The sequence below is a fragment of the Cetorhinus maximus genome, chromosome 10 (genome assembly GCF_964194155.1).
Source record: "Cetorhinus maximus chromosome 10, sCetMax3.hap1.1, whole genome shotgun sequence".
NCBI classification, from domain to species: Eukaryota; Metazoa; Chordata; class Chondrichthyes; order Lamniformes; family Cetorhinidae; genus Cetorhinus; species Cetorhinus maximus.
In genome coordinates, this window is record NC_135888.1 from 111,422,978 (window position 1) to 111,447,314 (window position 24,337).

The 24,337-nt window shown below is 43.5% G+C and overlaps 1 protein-coding gene across 1 annotated transcript in view; it reads right to left on the reverse strand.

Annotated features, from left to right (window-relative positions):
* LOC144685284 (organic cation/carnitine transporter 2-like) overlaps positions 1–24,337 on the reverse strand; it is an 87,953-nt gene that overhangs the window by 12,591 nt on the left and 51,025 nt on the right. The window contains exons 7-8 of the mRNA XM_078549704.1: positions 12,094–12,308; positions 1,940–2,122 (exon numbers count right to left, since the gene is read on the reverse strand). Coding sequence (XP_078405830.1) covers positions 1,940–2,122; positions 12,094–12,308 — 398 coding nt within the window. The remainder of the gene's footprint in view (positions 1–1,939; positions 2,123–12,093; positions 12,309–24,337) is intronic.

Consider the following 24,337-nt stretch of genomic DNA (forward strand, 5'->3'; position numbering starts at 1 on the left):
CTTTTCTTATTTAATTTTCTATAGAAACTCTTCCTATCCGTCTTTATATTTCTAGCTAGCTTTCTCTCGTACTCTATTTTTTGCCTCCTTATTAATCTTTTTATCATTCATTGCTGTGCTTTATATTCTGTCCAATTTTCTTATCTGCCACCCATCCTTGTGCAATTATATACTTTTTCTTCAGGTTTGATACTAACTTTAACTTTTTTAGTCCACTATGGATGGTGGATCTGCCCCTTGGAATTTTTCTTTCTTGTTGGAATGTATCTATTCTGTGCATTCTGAAACATCCCCTTAAATGCCTGTCACTGCATCTCTATTGACTATTCCTTAACCTCATTAGCTAGTGCACTTCTGCTAGCTGTGCTTTCATGCCCTCATAATTGCCCTTATTTAAATTTAAACTACTAGTCTGGACCCACTCTTCTCTTCCTCAAACTGAATATAAAATTCAATCATATTATGATTGCTGTTACCTAGGGGCAATCACTATAAGGTTATCAATTAATCCCATCTTATTGCACAATACCAGGTCTAGTATAGCCGCGATCTCTGGTTGGCTCCAGAACACGTTGTTCTACGAAACTATCCCCAAAGCATTTTATGAACTCCTCATCTAGGCTACCTTTGCTCATCTGATTTTTCCTGTCTATATATAGATTAAAATTCCCCTTGATTATCACAATTATTAAAGCTCTTGAATGTGTTCTTACCTCCAAAAGTCGTGCACATTTTTCCCAGAATTCATGATTCTGGCTTTGCCACAGTACCAAAACAGCTTTTATCAAAATCAGATGACATCCACGTAGCTATGACAACTTTAAACTTTCTCTTCTCAACCTTCTCAACCTAACTAATGCCTTTGAAGATGGTTGGGCTTAGGAAACCGCCATGAGGAACTCCTGCAACGATTTCCTGGGGCTAAGATGATTGGCCTCCAACAAACACAGCCATATTCCTTTGTGATAGGTATGACTCCAGCTAGTGGAGAATTTTCTCCCTGATTGCCATTGACTTGGCTTTACCCAAGCCTCTTCGATATTATTCTTGATCAAATACTGTCTTGATGTCAAGATCAGTCATTCTCACCTCACCTCTTGAGTTCAACTCTTTTTGTCCATGTTTCGACCAAGGATGTAATGAGGTCATAAACTGAATGGAACTGGCAAAACCCAGACTGAGCACCAGTGAGCAGTTTATTGCTGTCCAAGTGTCACTTGATAGCACTGTCAATGGCATCTTCCATCACTTGGCTGATGGTCAAGAATGGACTGTTGGGTGGTATTTGGCCTGATTGGATTTGTCCTGCTTTTTGTGGACAGGACATACCTGGGAAATTTTCCACATTGCCGGGTAGACGCCATTGTTGTAGCTGCACTGGAATAACTATGCTATGGATGTGGCTAATTCTGGAGCACAAGTTTTCAGTACTACTGCTGGAATGTTATCAGGGTCAATAGCCTTTGATGTATCTAGTGTTTTCAGTCATTTCTTGATGTCACATGGAGTGAATCAAATTGACTGAAAGGCTGATATTTGTGATGCTGGGGACCTCGGGTGGTGGCTGAGATGGATCAGACATTCAGCACACCTGGCTACAAATGGTTGCAAATGTTTCAGCATTGTCTTTTGCACTGATGTGCTGCACTCCCCTATCATTGAGGATGGAGCTAGCTATGGAGCATCCTCCTCTGGTTCGTTGATTAACTGTCCCATCGCCATTCATGACTTGGTCACAAAACTGCAGAACTTTGATTTCATCCTTTGATTGTGGAATCACTTAGCTTTGTCTATCACATGTTATTTCCACTGTTTGGCATCCACTGGTAGCCCTGTTGTAGCAGTTTGGCACCTAATTTTTAGTTAAGACTGGTGCTGCTCCTGGTATGCCATCCTGCACTTCTCCTTGAGCCATACAGAAGTTAAACTGTTAACTTACCAAGATAGAAAATGTAAGGTGTGATGATGCTGCCCAACCTAGAGGCTGTTGAGCTCGTTCCTACACCCATGTTTCTTACTGCAGTTGGGTACAGCTCGGCACTATAGACATAAATCATGGTGAAGCCACTTGCGGTCGCAAATTTTCCAATCATCACCAGCATTGTGGCAAGTATTGAAAGATCTAGAAAAAACACATGTAATCATAAACTTAGTGGAAATGGAAACTTGTTTACCAGAATACATGAACATAAGAGGTAGGAGCACCAATGGCCTATATGGCCCATCAAGCCTGATCTGCCATTCTATATGAGCATGGCTGATCTTGGGCTTCAACTCCATTTTCTTGGCTGTTCTCCTTTCCCCATAATTTTCTGAGACCAAATATTTGTCAATTCCAAACTTAAGTGTAATCAACAATGGTGCATTCACAACCCTCTGTGGTAGGGAATCCCAAGAATTTGTAACTCTTTAAGTGAAGGAATTTCTCCTCATCTCAGTCCTAAATGATTGGCTACTCATCATAAAACTGTACCCCCATGTTCTAGATTGCCTTGCCAGGGGAAATATCTCAGTGTCTACCCTGCTAAGTCCCTTCAGAATTTTGTGTGTTTCAATGAGATCACCTTTCATTCTTATAAACTCCAGAGAATATAGGTACAGTTCACTCAGCCTCTCTTCATAGGACAACCCTATCATCTCTGAGACCAATCTAGTGAACCTTTGCTATACTGCCTCCAATGCAAGTACACCCATCCTTAAATATGGAGACCAAAACTGCACACACTACTCCAGGTGACTGTATAATCCCATCACGCCTGCCACTTGGGACAATTTTCGAAATACATGGTTCTGACACAGACCCTCCCCAACCAGGAGTGTATGTTGGAAATTTGCGGTGATGCTCCCCATCCACTAAAATTAACAGATGGAAAAGCATGCTTTCACAATTTTGCATTATATGTGCCTAATAGACGTGATTCTACACTGAGTGCAAGCTTCCATAAAGGCCCTTTAATCTAGGTGTTACAATTACTTGGCTGTTGGGAGAGAGGCACATTGAATAAAAGCACCTCACCCATTCTGCCCAGGTTCCAACATCAAATTAAATTTATATAAAATCTTGTAAAGAGTATAAAAAGCTCTCAAGCTGCTTCGCAGAGGTATATAAAAAAAACTGAGCTGAAGATGAGGAATGGTGACCAGAAACTTGGTCACAAACATGGTATTTAACGAGGGTCATTGCAGTGGGTTTTAGAGAGGGAATTCCAGAATGTGAGGACTTGGTAGCCAAATGCATAGCCAATATGGGTAGGATGAAGAGGTAGGCGTTGCACATGAGGTTGTAGCAAGATGCATGGAGGGTTTGGGGGTGTCTAGAGCTGGGTAACGTTACAGAGCCAGGAAAGAATAAGACATGGAAGGATTTAATATCAAAGATGAGACTTTTAAATTTGAGACGTTGGGAAGTGAAAGCCAATGTAGACCAATGAGGACAGGGGTGATGGGCAAATGTGAACTGTGGAATGGAATATGAGCTGCAAACAGTCTGATGAGTTTAAGTTTACTGAAAGTAGAGGACAAGATAAGAGTGGAGTGGTCAAGTCGAGATGAGGACTGAGGTATGAGCAGAAGTTACAGAGGTGGACATAATCATATCTTGGTGATGGGGAGGATATGTGGTTAAAAATTCAGCTCTGATTCAAAGGAAGTCAAGGGTGTGAACAGTATTTGCTCAGCTTGAGACAGTGACTGAAGAGGACAACGGAGTTGGTGGCAAGAGCATGAAGTTTGTTCCAAGGGCCGAAGATGGCAGCTTTTATCTTCTCAATGATTAACACGAGGGAATTGGTGTGTATTCAAGATTGGTGGTTTTTGATAGACAGTCCAATGGCTTAGAATCAATGGAGATGTTAAGAGTGGTAGAGCTGGGTATATCACAGTATATGAGGAAGCTAACCCCATATCTAGTGATGATGACAATAAGGGGCAACATGCAAATGGCAAGAAAGAGGGAACCACGGACAAATCCTTGGAGACCCCCAAAGTTCTCAAAGTAATCGTGTAGAGGTGGGAATAGAGGCCCCTGGTAAACTTGCTCTGGCTGTGATCAGATAGGTAAAATCGGAACAACTGAGGACATTCTTAGTCAGGTAATAGTTGGCTAATTGTAAGAAATCGGAAAGGAAAGAGTTAATTAGGATACAACACAATCCAATGGAGTGCTTGGCTTATTAAAAATGCAAAAGTTGATGATTGGCCCAAAAATTTCTGTCAAAATAACGGAGGAGCTATTATTCAGTGTAAAAGCCAAAGCAGCTTCAGATGAGGGCAGATACATAATTCAGCATGGAAATGAGAAGTTGCTGTTGGAGATGTGCCATTCTGCCAGTAGCTTCACAAAAAGTTGTCTCTCTGTGTGGTTCCCTAGTGAAATGCGCTGAGTGTCATCAATATTTTTTCCTTTATATTTCTGTCTATCTATCTCAATCCAATCTTTCTTTCCCTCATTTTAGTTCTCTTTCTGTACCTAATTTGACATCAAATTCATCATTCTAACTTTACTCATCCTTGTTGAGACCCACTGTTCATTTCAGAAACCTTCAAACTGGTTGGTTAAGGAGGTACAAGTTCTTTATTCACATACCAGATACCTTATAGAGGGAGCTGCACCATTTTAATTTCCCGCTTACATTAACTGGCGCATAAAATATCATTGAAAACAGGCAAGGGCAAGTCTAACTAATAGCAACTTCTCTTTGTTGACTGTTTACTACTATTTATGGGTCACTGATGTCAAGGTCAAAACATCAACTCTGTTCCTCTCTCCACAGATGCTGTCAGTCCTGCTTAGTTTTTCCAACATTTTCTGTTTTTGTTGCAGCTTGTAGTAATTATGCTTTTATTTAGTGTGTAATGTACCTTTAAGAATAATACTTGTTAGGCAAGATCACATGATCTGTAGTAACCAAAAGGAGAGTAGCGCAGGCTACCACAGCGGTCAGTGTAGAAAAAGAGTTGGAGTTGAAAGCATATGTGTAGTTGCTGCTGAGTATATTGTAAATAAACAATGTTTCCACCCAAGAAGTGTCTGCAGATCAACTTTATCATTAATAGCACGGCTCAACCACCCTACAACAAACTGGTGATGAGGATAAAACAGGATTGGACAGAAGAAATCAAGTTAAAAAATCAGCACCGCACCTCGCCCAGTGATTGGAAGTAGTAAGCTCCGTACAATTGAGAAAGTTATCCTCTCTCTTAATGCTCCAATTTGGGAGAATTGATTCTTTTGAACCAGCCACAGATGATTGGTCTCAATACATAGAACACCTCACTTTCTTTTTTCAAGTGAATGAAATTACAGGGGAAGAGAAGAGATGAGTGATCCTCTTGAGTACTTATGGGAGCGAAACCTACAGTTTGATTCAAAGTTTGACAGCACCTAATGCCCCAGATTTGAAGAATTTGGACCTAGTGAAAGGTCATTTTCAACCCAAGCCCTCGATCATGATGCAGAGGTTCAGGTTTAATTCATGAAATAGAGCCCCAAGTCAGGTAATTGCATGCTATGTGGCAAAGTTAAAGCGACTAACGGCACATTATGAGTTTGGTACAACTCTGAGCAAAATGCTCAGAGATCGTTTAGTGTGCGGTATGAAAGAGGACACTATTCAGAAAACATTATTGTCTGAAGTGAATTTGGATTTCAAGAAGGTGCTAGAGATAGCGCTGGCCATGGAAAGCGCAGTAAGAGAATCAAAAGCAATACATGATGTGCAAAATGGCACCGTCCTCCACATCGAGCAGGAGACCACAGGTGAAAGAGGCGCGAGAAAGCAAGACTCTGCCAAAAAACTCCCACTGGCTGAAGAAGAAAAATAACTTAGCAGTGAAATCGAAGGATAATTTTAAAAGAGGTGGAAACAATCAGACAATCAGTCTTTTACCGCTTGGCAGTTTAAAAAAATCGAATGCTACTATTGTCACAGAAACAGACATATGATGAGACTGTGCAAGGAAAGTTTCAAGCAGGCTTCTAAACAAAAGAAGAAGCCCAATGAAATCTACAATGTAGAAGAGCCTGAAACAACAAATTCAGACATTTACACATTGTTTAATCTGAAAGTTGGAAAGACAGAACCAATACTTGTCACAGTGAAAGTAAATGGTAAACCTATTAGAGCGGAAGTGGACACAGGATCTTCCACTATATTAATTGGAAACATACCTTCAGGCATTTAAATAATGGTGAACATCAATTAAGTTTAGGAGGGACAGATGCCAAGATAAAAACATATAAGGGTGAAGACATTCAAGTAAAAGGCATAAGCAGAGTAACTTTCCATTATGGAAGCCAATTGGTGGTAGCAGGTGAAGGGCCAAGCCTCCTGGGGCGAAATTGGTTAAAGGATATTAAGTTAGAATGGGATGAAATTTTCAAGTTGAGAGCAAGTGGGCTACCAGAGCTACTTAGAAAGTCTGCCACTGTCTTCAAGGACAAACTGGGGAAAATCCAGGGCCTTCAGGCCAAGATTCATGTCCGGAAGCAGCCCCTCGCTTCATGAAGGCGAGACCGTTGCCATATGCCCTGTGAGAAAAAAATCGACATTGAACTGAACAGACTAAAGAAACTGGGCTTTATACAACCTGTTCAGTTCTCAGAATGGGCAGCACCCATTGTCCCCATCCTTAAATCCGACCAAAGTGTCTGAATTTGTGGAGACTATAAACTGACGGCCAATAAAGTAGCTAAGCTAGACAGGCACCCCATTCCAAAAATCGAACCTGTATGCCAACCTGGCAGGGGGGACAATGTGCACAAAGCTTGATATGAGTCATGCTTACCAACAATTAGAGTTGGATAATGCCTCCCGGGAATTTGTCACAATTAATACCCACAAAGGGTTGTACCAAGGTACACGATTGCCCTTCAGTGTCTCCTTCGCTTATGCCATCTTTCAGAGAAAGCTTACTGCAGGGACTACCCCAGGTTGTAGTCTATTTAGATGGTGTATTGGTGACAGGATTCACTGAAAAAGAGCATTTGGCAAACTTTGAAAAAGTCTTAAAACATTTCTTGCAAGCTGGAATGTGTTTAAAAAAAGAAAAATGCACGTTCCAAGTGAGGGAGGTAATCTATTTGAGTCACCGGGTAGATTCACAGGGCCTCCACCTGGTTCAGGAGCAAATGAGAGCCATAAGAGAGGCACCTGCACCAAAGAACACCTCAGAGCTCAAATCATTCTAGGAATGATCAACTATTATTGGCGGTTTTTACCCAATTTGTCTACAGTGCTGCCCCTCCTGCATTCTCTACTCAAAAAGAACCAACGTGCATTATGACCAGACGAAAGAATCGGTGCTGACATGTGACGCATCTCCCTATGGAGTGGGAGCAGAGCTCTCTCATTGGATGGACGATGGCACGGAACGGCCAATGGATTACATATGAATAACACTCGCCACAGCAGAATAGAAAATTTGCAGATAGAGAAAGAAGGCCTGTCCATCATCTTTGGCATCAAGAAATTTCACCAGTATGTACACGGCCGTCATTTTACAATCGTTTCAGACCACAAACCATTGCTAGGATTGTTTAGTGAGGAGAAGGCAATACTGCCCATCGCCTCAGCATGGATACAACAATGGGCCTTGATTCTGGCAGCATATGAATACACTTTCGTACATAGGCCTGGCAATCAAATTGCAAATTATAGAGGAGGTGATGGCGTAGTGGCATTGTCGCTGGGCTAGTAATCCAGAGACCCAGGGTTCAAATCCGGCCATGGCAGATGGTGGAACTTGAATTCAATAAAAAAACAATCTGGAATTAAAAGTTCAAAAACAGGTGGGTTGTAAAAACCCATCTGGTTTACCTGGTCTGGCCTACATGTGGCTCCAGCAATATGGTTGCCTCTGAAATGGCCTAGCAAGCCACTTAGTTGGAACAAAACCGCTACAAGGGCACAAAAAAGGTATGAAACCGGGCCACCTGGTATCAACCTAGGCACCGGAAATGACAACAGCAATCGCAGCCCTGTCGCCTCTGCAAAGTCCTCCTTACTAACATCTGGGGCTAGTGCCAAAACTGGGAGAGCTGTCTCACAGACAAGTCAAGCAACAGCCTGACACAGTCATCCTCAGAGAATCATACATTACAGATAACGTCCCAGACTCCACCATCACCATCCCCGGGTATGTCCTGTCCCAGCAGCAGGACAGACTGAGCAGAGGTGGCAGCATAGTCATATACAGTTGGGAGGGAATTGCCGTGGGAATCCTCAACATTGACTCCGGACCCTATGAAGTCTCATGGCATCAGGTCAAACATGGGCGAGGTAACCTCCTGCTGATTACCATGTACTGCCCTTCCTCAGCTGATGAATCAGTGCTCCTCCATGTTGAACATCACATGAGGAAGCACTGAGGGTGTATACTGGGTGGGGGACTTCAATGTCCATCACCAAGAGTGTCTTGATAGCACCACTACTGACCGAGCTGGCTGACTCCTAAATGCTGAAGACTGGGTCTGCGGCAAGCGGTGAGGGAACCAACAAGAGGGAAAAACATACTTGACCTCATCCTCACCAACCTGCCTGCCGCAGATGCATCTGTCCATGATGGTATCGGTAGGAGTGACCACCGCACTGTCATTGTGGAGACGAATTCCCACCTTCACATTGAGGATACCCTCCATTGTGCTGTGTGGCACTACCACCGTGCTAAATGGGATAGATTTCGATCAGGTCTAGTAACTCAAGACTGGGCATCCATGAGGCATTGTGGGCCATCAGCAGCAGCAGAATTGTACTCAAACACAATCTGAAACCTCATGGCCTGACATATCCCCCACTCTACCATTACCATCAAGCCTGGTTCAATGAAGAGTGCAGGAGGGCATGTCAGGAGCAGCACAAGGCATACCAAATATGAGGTGCCAACCTGATGAAGCTATAACACAGGACTGCTTGCATGCTAAACAGCATAAGCAGCAAGTGATAGACAGATCTAAGCTCTGCAGTCCTGCCACATCCAGTCGTGAATGGTGGTGGACAATTAAACAACACACTGGAGGAGGTGGCTCCACAAATATTCTCATCCTCAATGATGGAGGAGCCCAGCACAGTACTGCAAAAGATAAAAGTATTCACAACAAGCTTCAGCCAGAAGTGCCGAGTGGATGATCCATCTCAGCCTCCTCCGGAGGTCCCCAGAATCACAGGTGCCAGTCTTCAGCCAATTCGATTCACTCCACATGATATCAAGAAACGGCTAAAGGTACTGGATACTGCAAAGGCTATGGGCTCTGACAACATTCCGGCAATAGTACTGAAGACTTGTGCTCCAGAACTTGCCGCGACCCTAGCCAAGCTGTCCCAGTACAGCTACAACACTGGCATCTACCTGGCTATGTGGAAAATTGCCCAGGTATGTCCTGTACACAAAAAGCGGGACAAATCCAACCCGGCCAATTACTAACCCATCAGTTTCACTCTCCATCATCAGTAAAGTGATGGAAGGGGTCATCAACAGTGCTATCAAGCGGCACTAGCTTCACAATAACTTGCTCACTGATGTCCAGCTTGGGTTCCGCCAGGGTCACTCAGCTCCTTACCTTGTTACAGCCTTGGTTCAAACATGGACAAAAGAGCTGAACTCCCGAGGTGAGGTGAGAGTGATTGCCCTTGACATCAAGGCAGCATTTGACCAAATGTGGCATCAAGGAGCCCTAGCAAAACTAGAGTCAATGGGAATCAGGGGAAACTCTCGGCTGGTTGGAGTCATATCTAGCACAAAGGCAGGTGGTTGTGGTTGTTGGAGGTCAGTCATCTTAGCTCCAGGACATCAATGCAGGAGTTCGTCAGGGTAGTGTCCTAGGCCCAACCATCTTCAGCTGCTTCATGCTTCACGTTTATCAAAATCCATCTGGTGTAAATATTGCAATTCCATCATAAGGTCAGAATGTTCTCTTGATGATTGCACAATGTTCAGCATCATTCACGACCCCTCAGATACTGAAGCAGTCCATGTCCAATTGCAACAAGACCTGGACAATATCCAGGCTTGGGCTTACAAGCGGCAAGTAACATTCACACCACACAAGTGCCAGGCAATGAGCCAGAACCTAACCATTGCCTCTTGACATTCGATGGCATTATCATCACTGAATTCCCCACTATCAATATCCTGGGGGTTACCATTGACCAGAAACTGAACTGGACCAGCCATATAAATACTGTGGTTACAAAAGCAGGTCTGAGGCTAGGAATCCTGTGACGAGTAACTCACCTCCTGACTCCCCAAAGCCTGTCCACCATCTGCAAGGCACAAGTCAGAATACTCCCCACTTGCATGGATGAGTGCAGCTCCTACAACACTCAAAAAGCTTGACACTGTCCAGGACAAAGCAGCCTGCTTGATTGGCACCACATTCACAAACATTTACTCCTTCCACTATCAACACACAGTAGCAGCAGTGTGTTCCATCCACAAGACGCACTGCAGGAATTAGCCAAGGCTCCTTAGACAGCACCTTCCAAACACTACAAGCTGGAAGGAGAAGGGCAGCAGATAGATGGGAACACCAACACCTGGAAGTTCCCCTCCAAATCACTCACCAGCCTGACTTGGAAATATACCTCCGTTCTTTCACTGTTGCTGGCTCAATATCCTGGAACTCCTTCAGCGGTTCAAGAAGGTAGCTCACGACCACCTTCTCAAGGGCACCTAGGGATGGGCTATAAATGCTTGTTTAGCCAGTGAAGCCAACATCTTCTGAATGAATTAAAAAACGAGCGCAACTCCAGGTGCAGTCGTTAGAGTACCCATTCCTGGACCTGATGAGAAGGGACTTCATGGGCAGGATTTTACCGCCGGCAGCGGGGGCGGGTCCTGCTCGCCGACGTGTAAAATGGCACGCGGTGACATAGGGCGGAACTCCCGACATCACCGCGCCCCATTTAAATTTTCAGGTAAGCGGGGCTACAGCAAAATGAGCTGCGGGCCCGCCGACCTGTCAATGGCCAATTGAGGCCATTGACAGAGTCAATTAAGTAATTAAAGGACCTGTGTGTCCAACCTTACAGTTGGCGGGCAGGCCAGGAGCCCCAGCGGGAACTAGAAAAAACATGAAACCTCATCCACGGGTGGGATGAGGTTTCATGTAGGTTTTTAAAAATTTTAATAAAGCTTTCGTTAAAATTATGGACATGTCCCAACTCACGTGACAGTGTCACATGAGGGGACATGTTAGGGAAATTTTATTATTCTATTTTTAGCTTTTTTACACTTAGAGGCGATCTCCCTGAGACAGCACTTAGCCTCAGGGAGATGAGTGCGCTCTTTCTTGCGCATGCGTGAAAGAGCGCACTCTCGATTTTGGGATTTCCCCCCCCAACCCCCCCCACCCGCACAGGGAGCGCACAGTGCTTCTGTGCAGACATCACGCTGGGCGGGCCTTAATTGGCCCGCCCACGTAAAATGGCACCGCGCCCCCAATGGGGGGTGCCGATCGGAAGCACGCCTGTGCGCGCCCACTCTTCAACTTTGCCCCTGACGGGGGGAAAATCCTACCCCATGTCCACATATCTTAAGACAGTCTGTTTGGAAGAGTATAGCAAGATATCCATGCAAAGGATAAGGGAGGAGATGGCTTCCCATCAAAGGGGCTGGAATGGGAGGGATCTACTTTAAAAACCTGCCCCCCTGGCAATTGCGCAATTCTGAAGAATTGAAATATGACCAAATGAACGAATGATTGGCATAAGATATCCAATAAACCCCAGAGATAAGCTACATAAACAGGTACTCAGGAAGGGAAACTCATGTCAGAATAGTGCTAGGGCTGAAGGAGGAGAGGTTGTTACCATAATCTATAGAGCTCAAACCATCTTGCTTCTCCTCTTCATGAATCTGATGCAGGATTGGTAAACCATCCTATTATGGGCCGCATGTCTACTTATTCTGACGACATGTATTTGAACTGTTGCTCTGTCATTTCTCAATAAACCTTGCAACTCCACGACTCTTTTGTGTAATTTGTCACCCTTGATCAAATCTTACACCACTTTTATGTTATATCATGAAATCTGGCTTCAAAATATTTTACAAAGACAGTTCACAATAATGTTAGCTGCAGTGTAAAAAAATTACTTGAAGGTATGAGCTGGACCAAGAAGAGGACAACTCCACCCGGAAAAAGTATGGCTGAAAGGCTGAACCTTCGGGAAAATCTCTTGAGAAAAAGCCAAGCTAATATATTGGCTGGAATTTCGATGACACCAGAGAAGAAACAGTTCAAATAGTCATCACCATGGAGGTTGGGTGTGCTCAAGGACAGGCCTAAGTATCCAAGTGCCAGAACCATCCTGCAACAAAATGTAAAATCTTCTTGTAAAACCATTTTTAAAACTTTCATTCCCATCACCCTTTTTCCATTTTGGTCTACTAAAATTTTCTTTCTCTCTCATTTGTGCTCTCATTTGCCACCAAGTGGGCAGGCAGCAGATCTGCTCTCCATACTCTATTATTGTCAAATGTTAGAAGGTGAACAGGAGCATTTCCTGCAGGCAATTAACCTTCTAAATTTACTCCCTTCTGCATTGAGAAACAAGTATTTTCTTGGAAAATCAAACACTGTATACACATGACCTGTATATATGATTCTATTCCATTTTTTTATCCTTCCACCAGCTCAAGGAGTAACACAATGTATCGGCTGCCAATGTATCCATCCAGCTGCTGAGAGACTGGGCAAGTGAATTCCTTCCCTCCTACCATCAATGCTACAAATATAATTTATTTTACTTTTATTTATATTTATTGAAGCATTTACATTTGTTTGGTGCTATATTTTCATTTCGATGTGTTTTGATATACAGTGTTATCTTCTCTCTTCAATTGTAATGTTCTGAAATTCTACTTTTCTGTAGGACTGTTTAGGTTACTCTCTTAATGTTACTTTACATATTTCTTGTATTTAATATAAACTCTGAAATAATTACAAAACGAAAGAAAAAAATAGTATGTCATGTTTTTTGTAAAGGAGACATGGTGTGAAAATCCATTGAGCGTTTGTGTGGCCAGGGGAGGCTCTTTCCTTCGCAAGAAATCTCATCTAGGATACCCATTTGCACTGGAAGCTGCAGACTATGAGACAGACTGCTGGGTCTTGGGCGGGGTGGGGGGGGTTGGAGGAGACAGGCAGGTCTTTGCAAGGGAACAAAAGTTCCTGAAAATGTTCTTTCCCGTACAGAGGACCCAAACCATGATCCAGACTTGCACCCTCAGAGGTCCCATTCAGTATTTTCTCATTGTTCCACTGGATTTCTCATAGCATACCAGCTGTCAACGATCCATCCAGTGGATGCAGAGAGAATAGGAATGTGAGAAGTGAAGGTGGTATGATGGGGGCCTTAAATGACCACTTAGTGGCCACTTAAGGGTCTCGCTAGGCCCAAGGGCAGGCAGGCTACCCGACGCCTCCACCACCACCCCGCTCCCCCACACCCACACCCCAAAATGAGAGACTGGTTCGGGCAGGCAGATAAGCAGTGGACAGACCACACACTGCATTTTAAGAGTCCCCACCCCACCCCCAACTTCAAACTTGCCAGTGGGGGATTGTAATATTTCGCCCTAGTTTCTTATTCAAGATTTTTATTTAACATAAGAAATAGGAGCAGAAGTAGGCCATTTGGCCCCCCAAGCCTGCCCTACCATTCAATAAGATCATGGCTGATCTGCTCCAGGCCACAACTCCTCTTTCATTCCAGCTCCTCATAGCCCTCAACTCCTCGATATTTCAAAAATCTATCTACCTCCTCTTTAAATACTTTCAGTGATCTAGCCTCCACAACTCTCTGGGGTAGAGAATTCCAGACATACACTAGAGAAGAAATTCTTTTGCATCTCAGTTTTAAATGAGTGTCCCCTTATTCTGTAACTATGTCCCCTAGTCTGAGACTCCCCCACTAGTGGAAACATCATCTCAACATCTACCCTGTTAAGCCCCCTCAGAATCTTGTATGTTTCAATAAGATCACCCCTCATTCGTCTAAACTCAAATGAATAAAGGCCTAACCTGTTTAGCTGTTCTTGATAAATCAACCCCTTCATCCTATGAATCAGCCTAGTGAATCTCTTCTGAACTGCCTCCAATGCCAGTATATCCTCTCTTAAATACAGGGACCAAAACTGTACACAGTACTCCAAGTGTGGGCTCACCAACACCCTGTACAGTTGTAACAAGACTTCCTTATTTTTAAATTCCAACCCCCTAGCAATACAGGCCAAAATTCCGTTTGCCTTCTAAATTACTTGCTACACCTGCATGCTAACTTTTTGTGTTTCATGCACAATAACACCCAGGTCCCTCTGTGCTGCACTTTTTTGGAGTCTCTCTCCATTTAAATAATAGTCTGCCTTTTGACTCTTCCTACCAAAGTGCATGACCACACACTTTCCTACATTAAACTCCATCTGCCAAGTTTTTGCCCATTCACTCAACTTATTTATATCCCCTTGCAGATTCCTTATGTCCTCATCACAACATGCCCTCCCACCTATTTATGTATCATCAGAAAATTTGGATACATTGCACCCTGCCCCCTCCTCCAAGTCATTAACATGGATGGTAAATAATTGAAGCTCTAGGACTGATCCTTGTGGCACTCCACTAGTTACGTCTTTCCAAACTGAAAAAGACCCATTAATCCAGACTCTGTCTTGTGTGTGCTAACCAATCCTCAATTCATGCTAATACATTACCCCCAATACCATGAGCTCCTATCTTGTGCAATAACCTTTTATGTGGTACCTTATCTAATGCCTTCTGGAAATCCAAATACACTACATCTACTGGTTCCCCTTTATCAACGCTGCTTTATATAACCTCAAAGAACTCTAGCAAATTTGTCAAACTTGATTTCCCTTTCACAAAACCATGTTGACTCTGTTTGATTGCGTTAAGCTTTTCTGCAATTTCTTCCTTAATAATGGACTTCAGCATTTTCCCAACGATAGATGTTAGGCTGATTGGCCTATAGTTTCCTACTTTTTGTCTCCCTCCCTTCTTGAACAGGGGCGTCATATTAGCAGTTTTCCAATCCATTGGGAGCCTCCTAGAATCCAATGAATTCTGGAATATTTTGACCAATGCCTCCACTATCTCTGCAACCACTTCCTTCAAAACCCGTGGATGCAGGCTATCAGGTCTGCCTTTAGTCACATTAGTTTGTCAAATACTTTGTCTCTTGTGATAAAGACTGTTACAAGATCTTTCCTTCCATTGGCTCCTTATTTATTTGATATCTTTGAGGTGTTTATAGTGTCCTCCACCGTGAAGACCAATGCAAAATATTGGTTTAAATTATCTGCCATTTGTCCGTTCCCCGTTATCAATTCTCCAGTCACATCCTCCAAGGGTCCCACGCTCACTTTAGCCACTCTCTTTTTATATGCCCATAGGAATTCTTGCTGTGTTTTTTTAATATTTCTTGCCAATTTACTTTAAAATCAATTTTCTCCCTCTTAATTAGCTTTTTAGTCATCTGCTGCTGGTTCCTAAAATACTCCCAATGCTCTGGCCTACGACAAGTTTGTATGCCTTAGCGTTTGATTGGATGCTCTCCTGACCACCTTTGTTAACCATGGGTGGTTCATCCTTCTCATCGAGCCCTTCTTTTTGGCCGGGATATATTTTTGCTGAGCATTATGAAGCATCTGCTTAAATGTCTGCCACTGCTCATCCACTGACCTTCCCCTTAGTCTATTTTCCCAGCCTACTTTAGACAACTCTTTCTTCATGCCTCTGTAATTTTCCCTTATTTAAGTTCAGGACACTGGTTTGAGACCCGAGTTGCTCGGCCTCAAACTGAATTTGAAATTCTACATTATTGTGGTTGCTACCCGCTAGAGGATCCTTAACTATGGGATCTCTTAACAGTCCCACCTCATTACACATTACTAGATCTAAAATAGCCTGTCCTGGGTAGGTTCTGCAATGTATTGCTCTAAGAAATGATCCCTGATGCACTCTACAAATTCATCTTCATGTTACCCCTGCCAATCTGATTTGTCCAGTCAAGATGCAGATTAAATTCACCCATGACAATTGTAGCGCCCTCCTTACACACCTCCATTATTTCCCAATTTATACTTTGTCTGACAGTGAGGCAAATCTTCAGGAGCCTATAGAAGACCCCCATCTGTGACTTCTTCCCCTTACTATTCCTTATTTCCACCCAAACTGATTCCACATCGCGATCTATTGTACCTATCTCATTACTCACCACCGCACTAATACCTTCCTTTATTAACAAAGCTATCCCATCTAATTTTCCTTTTTGCCTATTTTTTACAGAATGTCAAATACCCTTGAATATTTAATTCCCAGTCTTGATCACCCTGCAAACAAATCCCAGTAATATCTATCAAGTCTTATTCATTTATTTCTATTTGTGCCGTCAACTCACCTATCTTGTCACAAATGCTGCGTGCACTCAGATAAAGAGCCTTAACCTCATTCTGTCCTAATTTCTGCTGCACTCTTCTGCTTATATTTTCTGCCTCTTGCTGTCACACTTGGATTATTGTTCACCTCTTCACTACCCTGCACCTCTGCGCTCTTGTTTCTTTTTGATTTTTAAAACTTCCCTTCAATTGAATCCTCCCCTCAACTAATTAGTTTAAAGTTCTATCTACAACCCTAGTTATATGATTCGCCAGGACACTGGTCCCAGCATGGTTCAAATGAAGCCTGTCTCAACGGAATAGCTCTCTCCTTCCCCAGTACTAGTGCCAGTGCCCCATGAATCGGAACCCATTTCTCCCACACCAATCTTTGAACCACACATTTACCTCTCTAATCTTATTCACCCTATGCCAATTTGCATATGGCTCAGGTAGTAATCCTGAGATTATTACCTTTGTGGTTCTGCTTTTTAATTTGGCACCAAACTGCTTGTAGTCCCTCATCAGAACCTCTTTCCTAGTCCTACCTATGACATTGGTACCTACGTGGACCACAACAACTGGATCCTTTCCCTCCTACTCCAAGTTCATCTCCAGCCCAGAAGAGATGTCCTTAACCTTGGCACCAGGTAGACAGCCTTTAGGACTCTCTGTTTTTGCTACAGAGAACAGTATCTATTCCCCTAACTATACTATCCCCTATTACTACTACATTTCTCTTTTCTCCCCCCACTTGAATGGGGTTCTGTACCACGGTGCTGTGGTCAGTTCACTCATCCTCCCTACGGTCTGTGTCCTTGTTCACACTGGGAGCAAAAGCCTTGTACCTATTGGACAAGGGCACTGGCTAAGGTTCCCCCAAAGCTAAATTCTGGATCTCATACCTGCCTCACTCACAGTCACACCCTCCTGTCCCTGACCATAGTCCAAATTTGATGTAATTAATCTAAGGGATCTGAAACAGAGTGTCCAGGTAACTCTCCACCTCCCTGATGTGTTGCAGTGTCTGCGGCTCGGACTCCAGCTCATAAACTCTGAGCCAACACTTGCTGCAGATGTGGTCACCATGGTTGCACCTGCATCCACCAGCTCCCACATACTACAACTGCAACACTTCACCTGCCCAGCTAACTCTATTCTACTTAATTAATTAGTTTGGATGTTAAATATTTTAAAAGTGAATTCCTTAACTGTACTCTTCAGCTGTAATAATGTCTGCTGATTTAAGCCACTTGGCCAATCGAAAGAGTCACAGAAGGGATACCCACCAATCACCAACCTGTTTTCCTGTGACATCACACTTCAGCTCTGACAGGTAGAAACAGGTTGAAGGGGCTCTCTGCCGCCAGTTTTTATCTCCTGCTGCCGCTGCCCTTCTCATGCAGGTCCACTGCTATGGTAGGGTTTGAACTTACGTACCTGGATCATTAATCCAGGCCTCCCTGGTTACTAGCCTGGTAACATATACACCATACCCTATATGCTACCATACCTCAATGGATCACCACAGGCATGTGCACTCTGACAGCCCACTGAATGATCCCATAGGGAGCCCCTTCCTCCTCGTCAGGAGACCCCATGGGGACAAGGCTGGGGGGAGCTGCTAGCCAAACTGCAGTGAAACTTGGACACTGTATCAATTTGTTTTATTATTTTCACGGGATGTGGCCATCACTGGCTAGGCCAGCAATTTATTGCCTATCTCTAATTGCCCTTGAACTGAGTGGCTTGCTAGGCCATTTCAGAGGGCAGTTAGGAGTCAACCACATTGCTGTGGGTGTGGAGTCTCATGTAGGCCAGACCAGGTAGGGGTGGCAGATTTCCTTCCCTAAAGGGCATTAGTGAACTAGATGGATTTTTGCAACAATTGACGGTAGTTGTCATGGTCACCATTACTGAGACTAACTTTATATTCCAGATTTATTAACTGAATTCAAATTCCACCAGCTGCTGTGATGGGATTTGAACCCGTTCCTCCAGATCAATTATTGGGCTTATTGGATTACTAGTCCAGTGACATTACCACTACGCCAATCCCCCTTAAAGTTTGATGCAGCAACAGTGAAGGAACAGCGTTATAGTTCCAAGTCAGGACAGTGTGCGGTTTGGAGTGGGACTTGCAGGTGGTGGGCATTCTCATGCACCTACTGTCCTTGCTCTTCCAGTTGGTAGACATCACGGGCTTGGAAGGTGCTGTCGAAGGAGCCTTGGTGAGTTGCTGCAGTACATCTTGTAGATGGTACACACTGCTGCTACTGTGCATCGGTGGTGGAACAAGAAAATGTTTGAGGTGGTGGATGGTGTGTCAATCGAGCGGGCTGTTTTGTCCTGGATGGTACCAAGCTTCTTGAGAGCTTTGGAGCTGCACTCATCCAGGCAAGTGGACAGTTTTTCAACACACTTCTGAAAAGTGTGTGATACATTTTAGTAGGAGGAATGAAGCGAGATAATAGAAGCTAAATGATACAATTTTAAAAGGGGGTGGGGGTGGAAGAACAGAGAGGCCTGGGGGTGTTTTTGCACAAATCTTTGAAGGTGTCAGGAAAGATTAATAAAGCATTTAATTAAAGAAATTAGGTTCTGGGCTTTATAAATGGAGGTATAGGGGGAAGTTTTAATCTGGCAGTTTTGGCAGATTTTGGTGCTTGTGGGAGGTTAAAACATCAAAAATGCAGGTTTGTTAGGAAGTAGGTTGGAACTTGTCACCTTTCGCATTTAACTGAATTATGGTAATTGTAACATTGAACCCTTGTGGGACAGACAGATCTGCTATTAACATCTTGAATATTGCTGAAAAAAGAGACATGTCAAAGCTTTTCATCTTGTACTCATCAGGACACGTTGCAAGAATACCAATTTATGGGGAAAACAGCAATTTATGCTGCATGAGAAGAGAGTGCTGGTTGGTTGGCAAGTGGACTCTGACTGGTGGAGGTGCTGCCATGGAGAATGCACCAATAATGGTGAATTGACGGTGCAGCAGTGGTGATCACTGGTGCATTCTCCAAAGCAACACCTCTACCAATCAGAGGCAAGTTACCAATCATCAGATAGATAGATTTTTGATTAATAAGAGATTGAAAGGTTATTGGGGATAGGCAGGAATGTGGGGTTGAGGTTACAATCAGATAAGTCATGATCTTATTGAATGGCAGAGCAGGCTTGAGGGGCCAAGTGGCCTACTCTTGCTCCTAACTCGCATGTTCGTATGTCAGAAGGATGAGGGGAGGTAAGATAACGTTCAAGATAAAATTTTTTTAAAAGCAGAGGGACCTGGGGAGTGTACATACATGAACTGTTGAGGGTGGCAAGGCAGGTTGAGAAAGTGGTAAATAAGACACATGGGATCTGGGCTTTATAAACAGAGGCATAGATCACAAAAGCAAAATTATGGTGAACCTGCATAAAACTATGTTTCGGTCTCAACTGGAGTATTGTGTCCAATTCTGGGCACCACATTTAAGAAGGTTGTGAAGCCATTGGGGAGGGTGTAGAAAAGATTTACAAGGACAGCTCCGGGATGAGGAACCCAGAATGGGAATACAAGAACATAAGAAATAGAAGCTGCCGTAGCGTGCTGATAGTGGTCTGCTGCACCTTTCGTAATCCAGGGCAGGAACAAGGACTGGAGCTGCTGAAGGAGGAAGGTGATGAATGCATTGCATCTTCTGAGGGAGAGGAGGAACAGGATGAGCCATGGGAATAGCAGGAGGATCAAACTTGATCTAGCCAGCTGGGTACCTAGAACTGCAAACTTAGCTGACGTGGATGCATGGGGCAGACTCATCAGGCACGTTTCAGCTGATCTAAGGCAGTGCAGCCATCTGACCACCAATGCAAAACCCTCTGTACCCACCCCAAATCCCCAGTACAAAGCAATCCAACAGACAAAAATCTATCCCTTTTACTGACACCCATTACTTCTTTCTACTTTTTTCATACATTTTCCTCAAGGCTGAAGACCATTTGGCAGGCAACAAGGGATGATTGGACAATGGAGCTTAAAGTTTCAGCAGCATAAACATTGTCAACAAAAATGACCTTTCACAAAATGTTAAATGTACAAGTGACTTCCCTTATGAGATTGAACATTGAGTATTGCTGAAAAGGGACATGTTGAAGACTTTCATCATGCATTCATCAGGACATTCGCAAGTATATCAAATGTAAAAGGAACTATAATTTATACTTTGTGAGAAGAGTGCTAATTGGTTGGCAAGTGGACTCTGATTGATAGAGGCGTTGCCAAGAGGATTGCCACCAGTTAACTGATGACTGAAAGTTAACTGCCAAGCTCGGTTTAAATTCAGTACCACATGCTATAAAATTGACCTATTGGCAACGTCATAAATAGGGCCCAAGCCATTTCTTCACCGTGCAAGCTTGATGCTGAAATAGGGCATATCTAAGCCATCCTGCAAGGTAATGGCTACCCTGATCAGATCATTCCTTGCTGTATATCGCACAAACACATGAATGAGGCTAAGGCCGCCACTTTTGGTCCTGAAAAGTGCCCAGCCTACCTCAGATTACTGTGGAAGGGTATCTTCCACAGTATCAGGGATGTGAGCAACAGGTGAAGCTAGCTGTTTGATGCTGCCTTATGCAGTAGCAACATGAGTGATGTTTGCCAGTGACAGGATGCTACCATCAGACCAAAAAGATGTTCTGCCTATCAAACAAATTAATAATGTGATATATGAATTTCAGTGCCAGTGTGATGCTAGATATGTAGATTGTACGTCCCAAAGACTGACGGATCCTAGCAAACAGCATGTCCCTTTGACTGTTTTCAACAGACAAGGTACTGACTGTACCCAATCAGCACATGCTCAAAAAACCCAAAATATAGTGTCTAACATTAGATGTGATTCCCCGATTGGACAACATTTGGTAAATGATCCCGAGTGTGCTAAGAATTACGCTGACAACTAATTTTCAGTCAGACTCACAGTGTGGCAAACTTACGCCTGCTGGAAGCTACAAATATTAATACACAGAGCCCTGTTCTTTGCAGACAGAAAGAACATGCGCATAGATTGTGCCTGTTCCACCTGAACAAAATAATCAACAGCTATTCTCTGGTTCATTCCCTGTGCTGTGACCAATCAGGGTCAACCTGCCTGGTTTGAATTTAAACAAAGCTTGGCATTTAACTGTCAGTCATAGGTTAACTGGTGTATTCTCCATGGCAATGCCTCTACCAATCAGTGTCCACTTGCCAACCAATCAGCACTCTCTTCTCATGAAGTATAAATTGTTGCTCCCTTTACATTAGGTATTCTTGTGAATGTCCTGATGAGTGTAAGATGTAGAGCTTTGACATGTGTCATTTTTTCAATGATATTCAAGATCTGTACTACCAAATGACTAGAGTGTACATTCTTTATCTTCATTTTCCCATTAGGAGGAATCTGGGTGTCCTAGTGCATGAATTGCGACAGGTTAGTATGCAGGTACAGCAAGTAGTTAGGAAAACTAGTAGAATGTTATTGTTTACTGGAAGGGGAGTTGAATAGAAAAGTAAGGAGGGTATGCTTCAGTCATACAGGGCATTGGTGAGACAACATCTGGAGTACTGTGTACAGTATTGGTCTTCTTATTTAAGGAAGGATGTAAATGCATTGGAAGCAATCCAGAGAAAGTTACTAGACTAATACCTGGAATTGGAGGGTTGTCTTATAAGGAAAGGTTGGAACTTGTATCGCAATTCATGCACGAGGGCATCCAGATTCCTCCTAATATGAAAATGAAGATAAAGGGTATTTACTCTAGTCATTTGGTAGTACAGATCTTGTGCATCACTGAAAAAAAGACACATGCCAAAGCTTTACATCTTGCACTCACCAGGGCATCCACAAGAATACCAAGGCTTGGTACCAAGGCTAGGCTTGTATCTGCTGGAGCATAGAAAAGAAAGAGGTGACTTGAGTGAAACAAATAAGATCTTGGCGGGTCTTGACAGGGTGGATGTGGAAAGGATATTTCCTCTTGTGGGAGAATCTAGAACTAGGGGTCACTGTTTTTAAAAAATGGGTTCGATCATTTAAGACAGGGACGAGAAGATTTTTCTTCTCTCAGAGGGCCTTAAGACTTTGAAACTCTCTTCCTCAAAAGGCAGTAGAAGCAGAATCTTAGAATATTTTTAAGGCATAGCTAGGTAGATTCTTGACAAGCAAGGAGGTGAAAGGTTATCAGGGGTAGGCAGGAATGCGGAGTTGAGGTCACAATCAGAACAGTCATGATCTTATTGAATGGCAGAGCAGGCTCGAAAGGCTGAGTGGCCTACTCTGCTTCTAATTCATATGTTTGTATTACTTGCCCTTATTGTTACACCTTTTGTTTCAGTAGAGCAAGAGGTAAGATATCCATTTCCCTGCTCTGACTGCTCAGCGGTCAATGTCCTCTGGATTTTTGAGTCCATAAGGGCTCCACCAACGACTGCCCCACCTGCAGGGGTAGAGTCAGCCATCAGGAGGCAGTGAGGCTCTGAATGAGAGGGAGACTAGGGTAGAGAACATGAACTGAATGTGCACTTCTCCATTTGCCCTCTCATGGCCCACCAGCACCTCCCTGCAAGCAAGAGCTGGAGAGCATTTTTCTGCAATTTAATGAGGCATTGAATGGCCAATGGGATCCTTTCCTCCATTCCATTTAGGCTGATGGATTGAGTATGGAGGATGTTGGTGAGAGCAAATAGATATTTGATTGCCAGCCACGTTTAATGCTTCATGCAGGTGCTCATTCTTTCCATGGAAGGAGGCATCTGTGCCTCATGTGTGGTGATGGACTCCTCCAATCTCTCTCCAAGTTATATGTCTCTACAAGAGGCAAGTAACTCACCTTCTGACTCCACAAAACCTGTCCACCATCCTGTCCACCACCTACAAGACACAAGTCAAGAGTGTGATAGAATACTCTCTGCTTGTCTGGATAAGTGCAGCTCCCACAAAACTGAAAAATCTCCACATATAAAGGACAAAGCAGCAGGATTGATTGACACCCCATCCACCATTTTCAACATTCAGTCTCTCCACCACCGATGCACAGTGGCAGCAGTGTGTACCATCTACAAGACACACTGCAGCAACTCACCAAAACTCCTTCTACAGCATCTTCCAAACTCACAACCTCTGCCGCCTAGAAAGTCAGGGGCAGCAGATGTATGGGAACACTACCATCTGCAAGTTTCCCTCCATGTCACACACTATCCTGACTTGGAAATATATCGCCGTTCCTTCACTGTCGTTGGGTCAAAACCCTGGAACTCCCTTCCTAACAGCACTGTGGGTGTACCTACACCACATGGACTGCAGCAGTTCAAGAAGGAGGCTCACCACCACCTTTTAAGGGCAACAAGGGATGGGCAATAATTGTTGGCCTAGCCAGTCATCCCCACATCCTATGAACGAATAATAAAAAATGTGCACACTGCCTTTGCAAATGCTGGCAGAACCTTGCACATTTTCTGCTATTGCTCCAGAATATGAAAAACATATTTGCAGCTAAATAGGTTATATACTCCATTAAGTTCAGGATTTCTCAAATAACTTTACAGCTAACTAAATGTTTTGAAGTGTAATCACAGTTGTAATGTAGGAAACGGGTCAGCCAATTAGCACACAGCAAGCTCCTACAAACAGTAAAGTGTTAATTGCCAGATAATCTGTTTTGTGATGTTGACTGAGGGATAAATATTGGCCAAGGAACCAGAATATCTCCGCTGGTCTAATTCAAAACAGAGCCATGAGATCTTTTATATCCAACTGAGAGGCCAGAAGAAACCTCTGTTTTATGTCTGTTCCAAAAGATGAAGGAGATGACTGTGTACCACATCTTCACTATTTCACAATAGTGTCAGCCTAAAGGTTTGTGTAATTTTTGTGGCACTTGAATCTACAACCTTCTGACTCAGAGACATAAG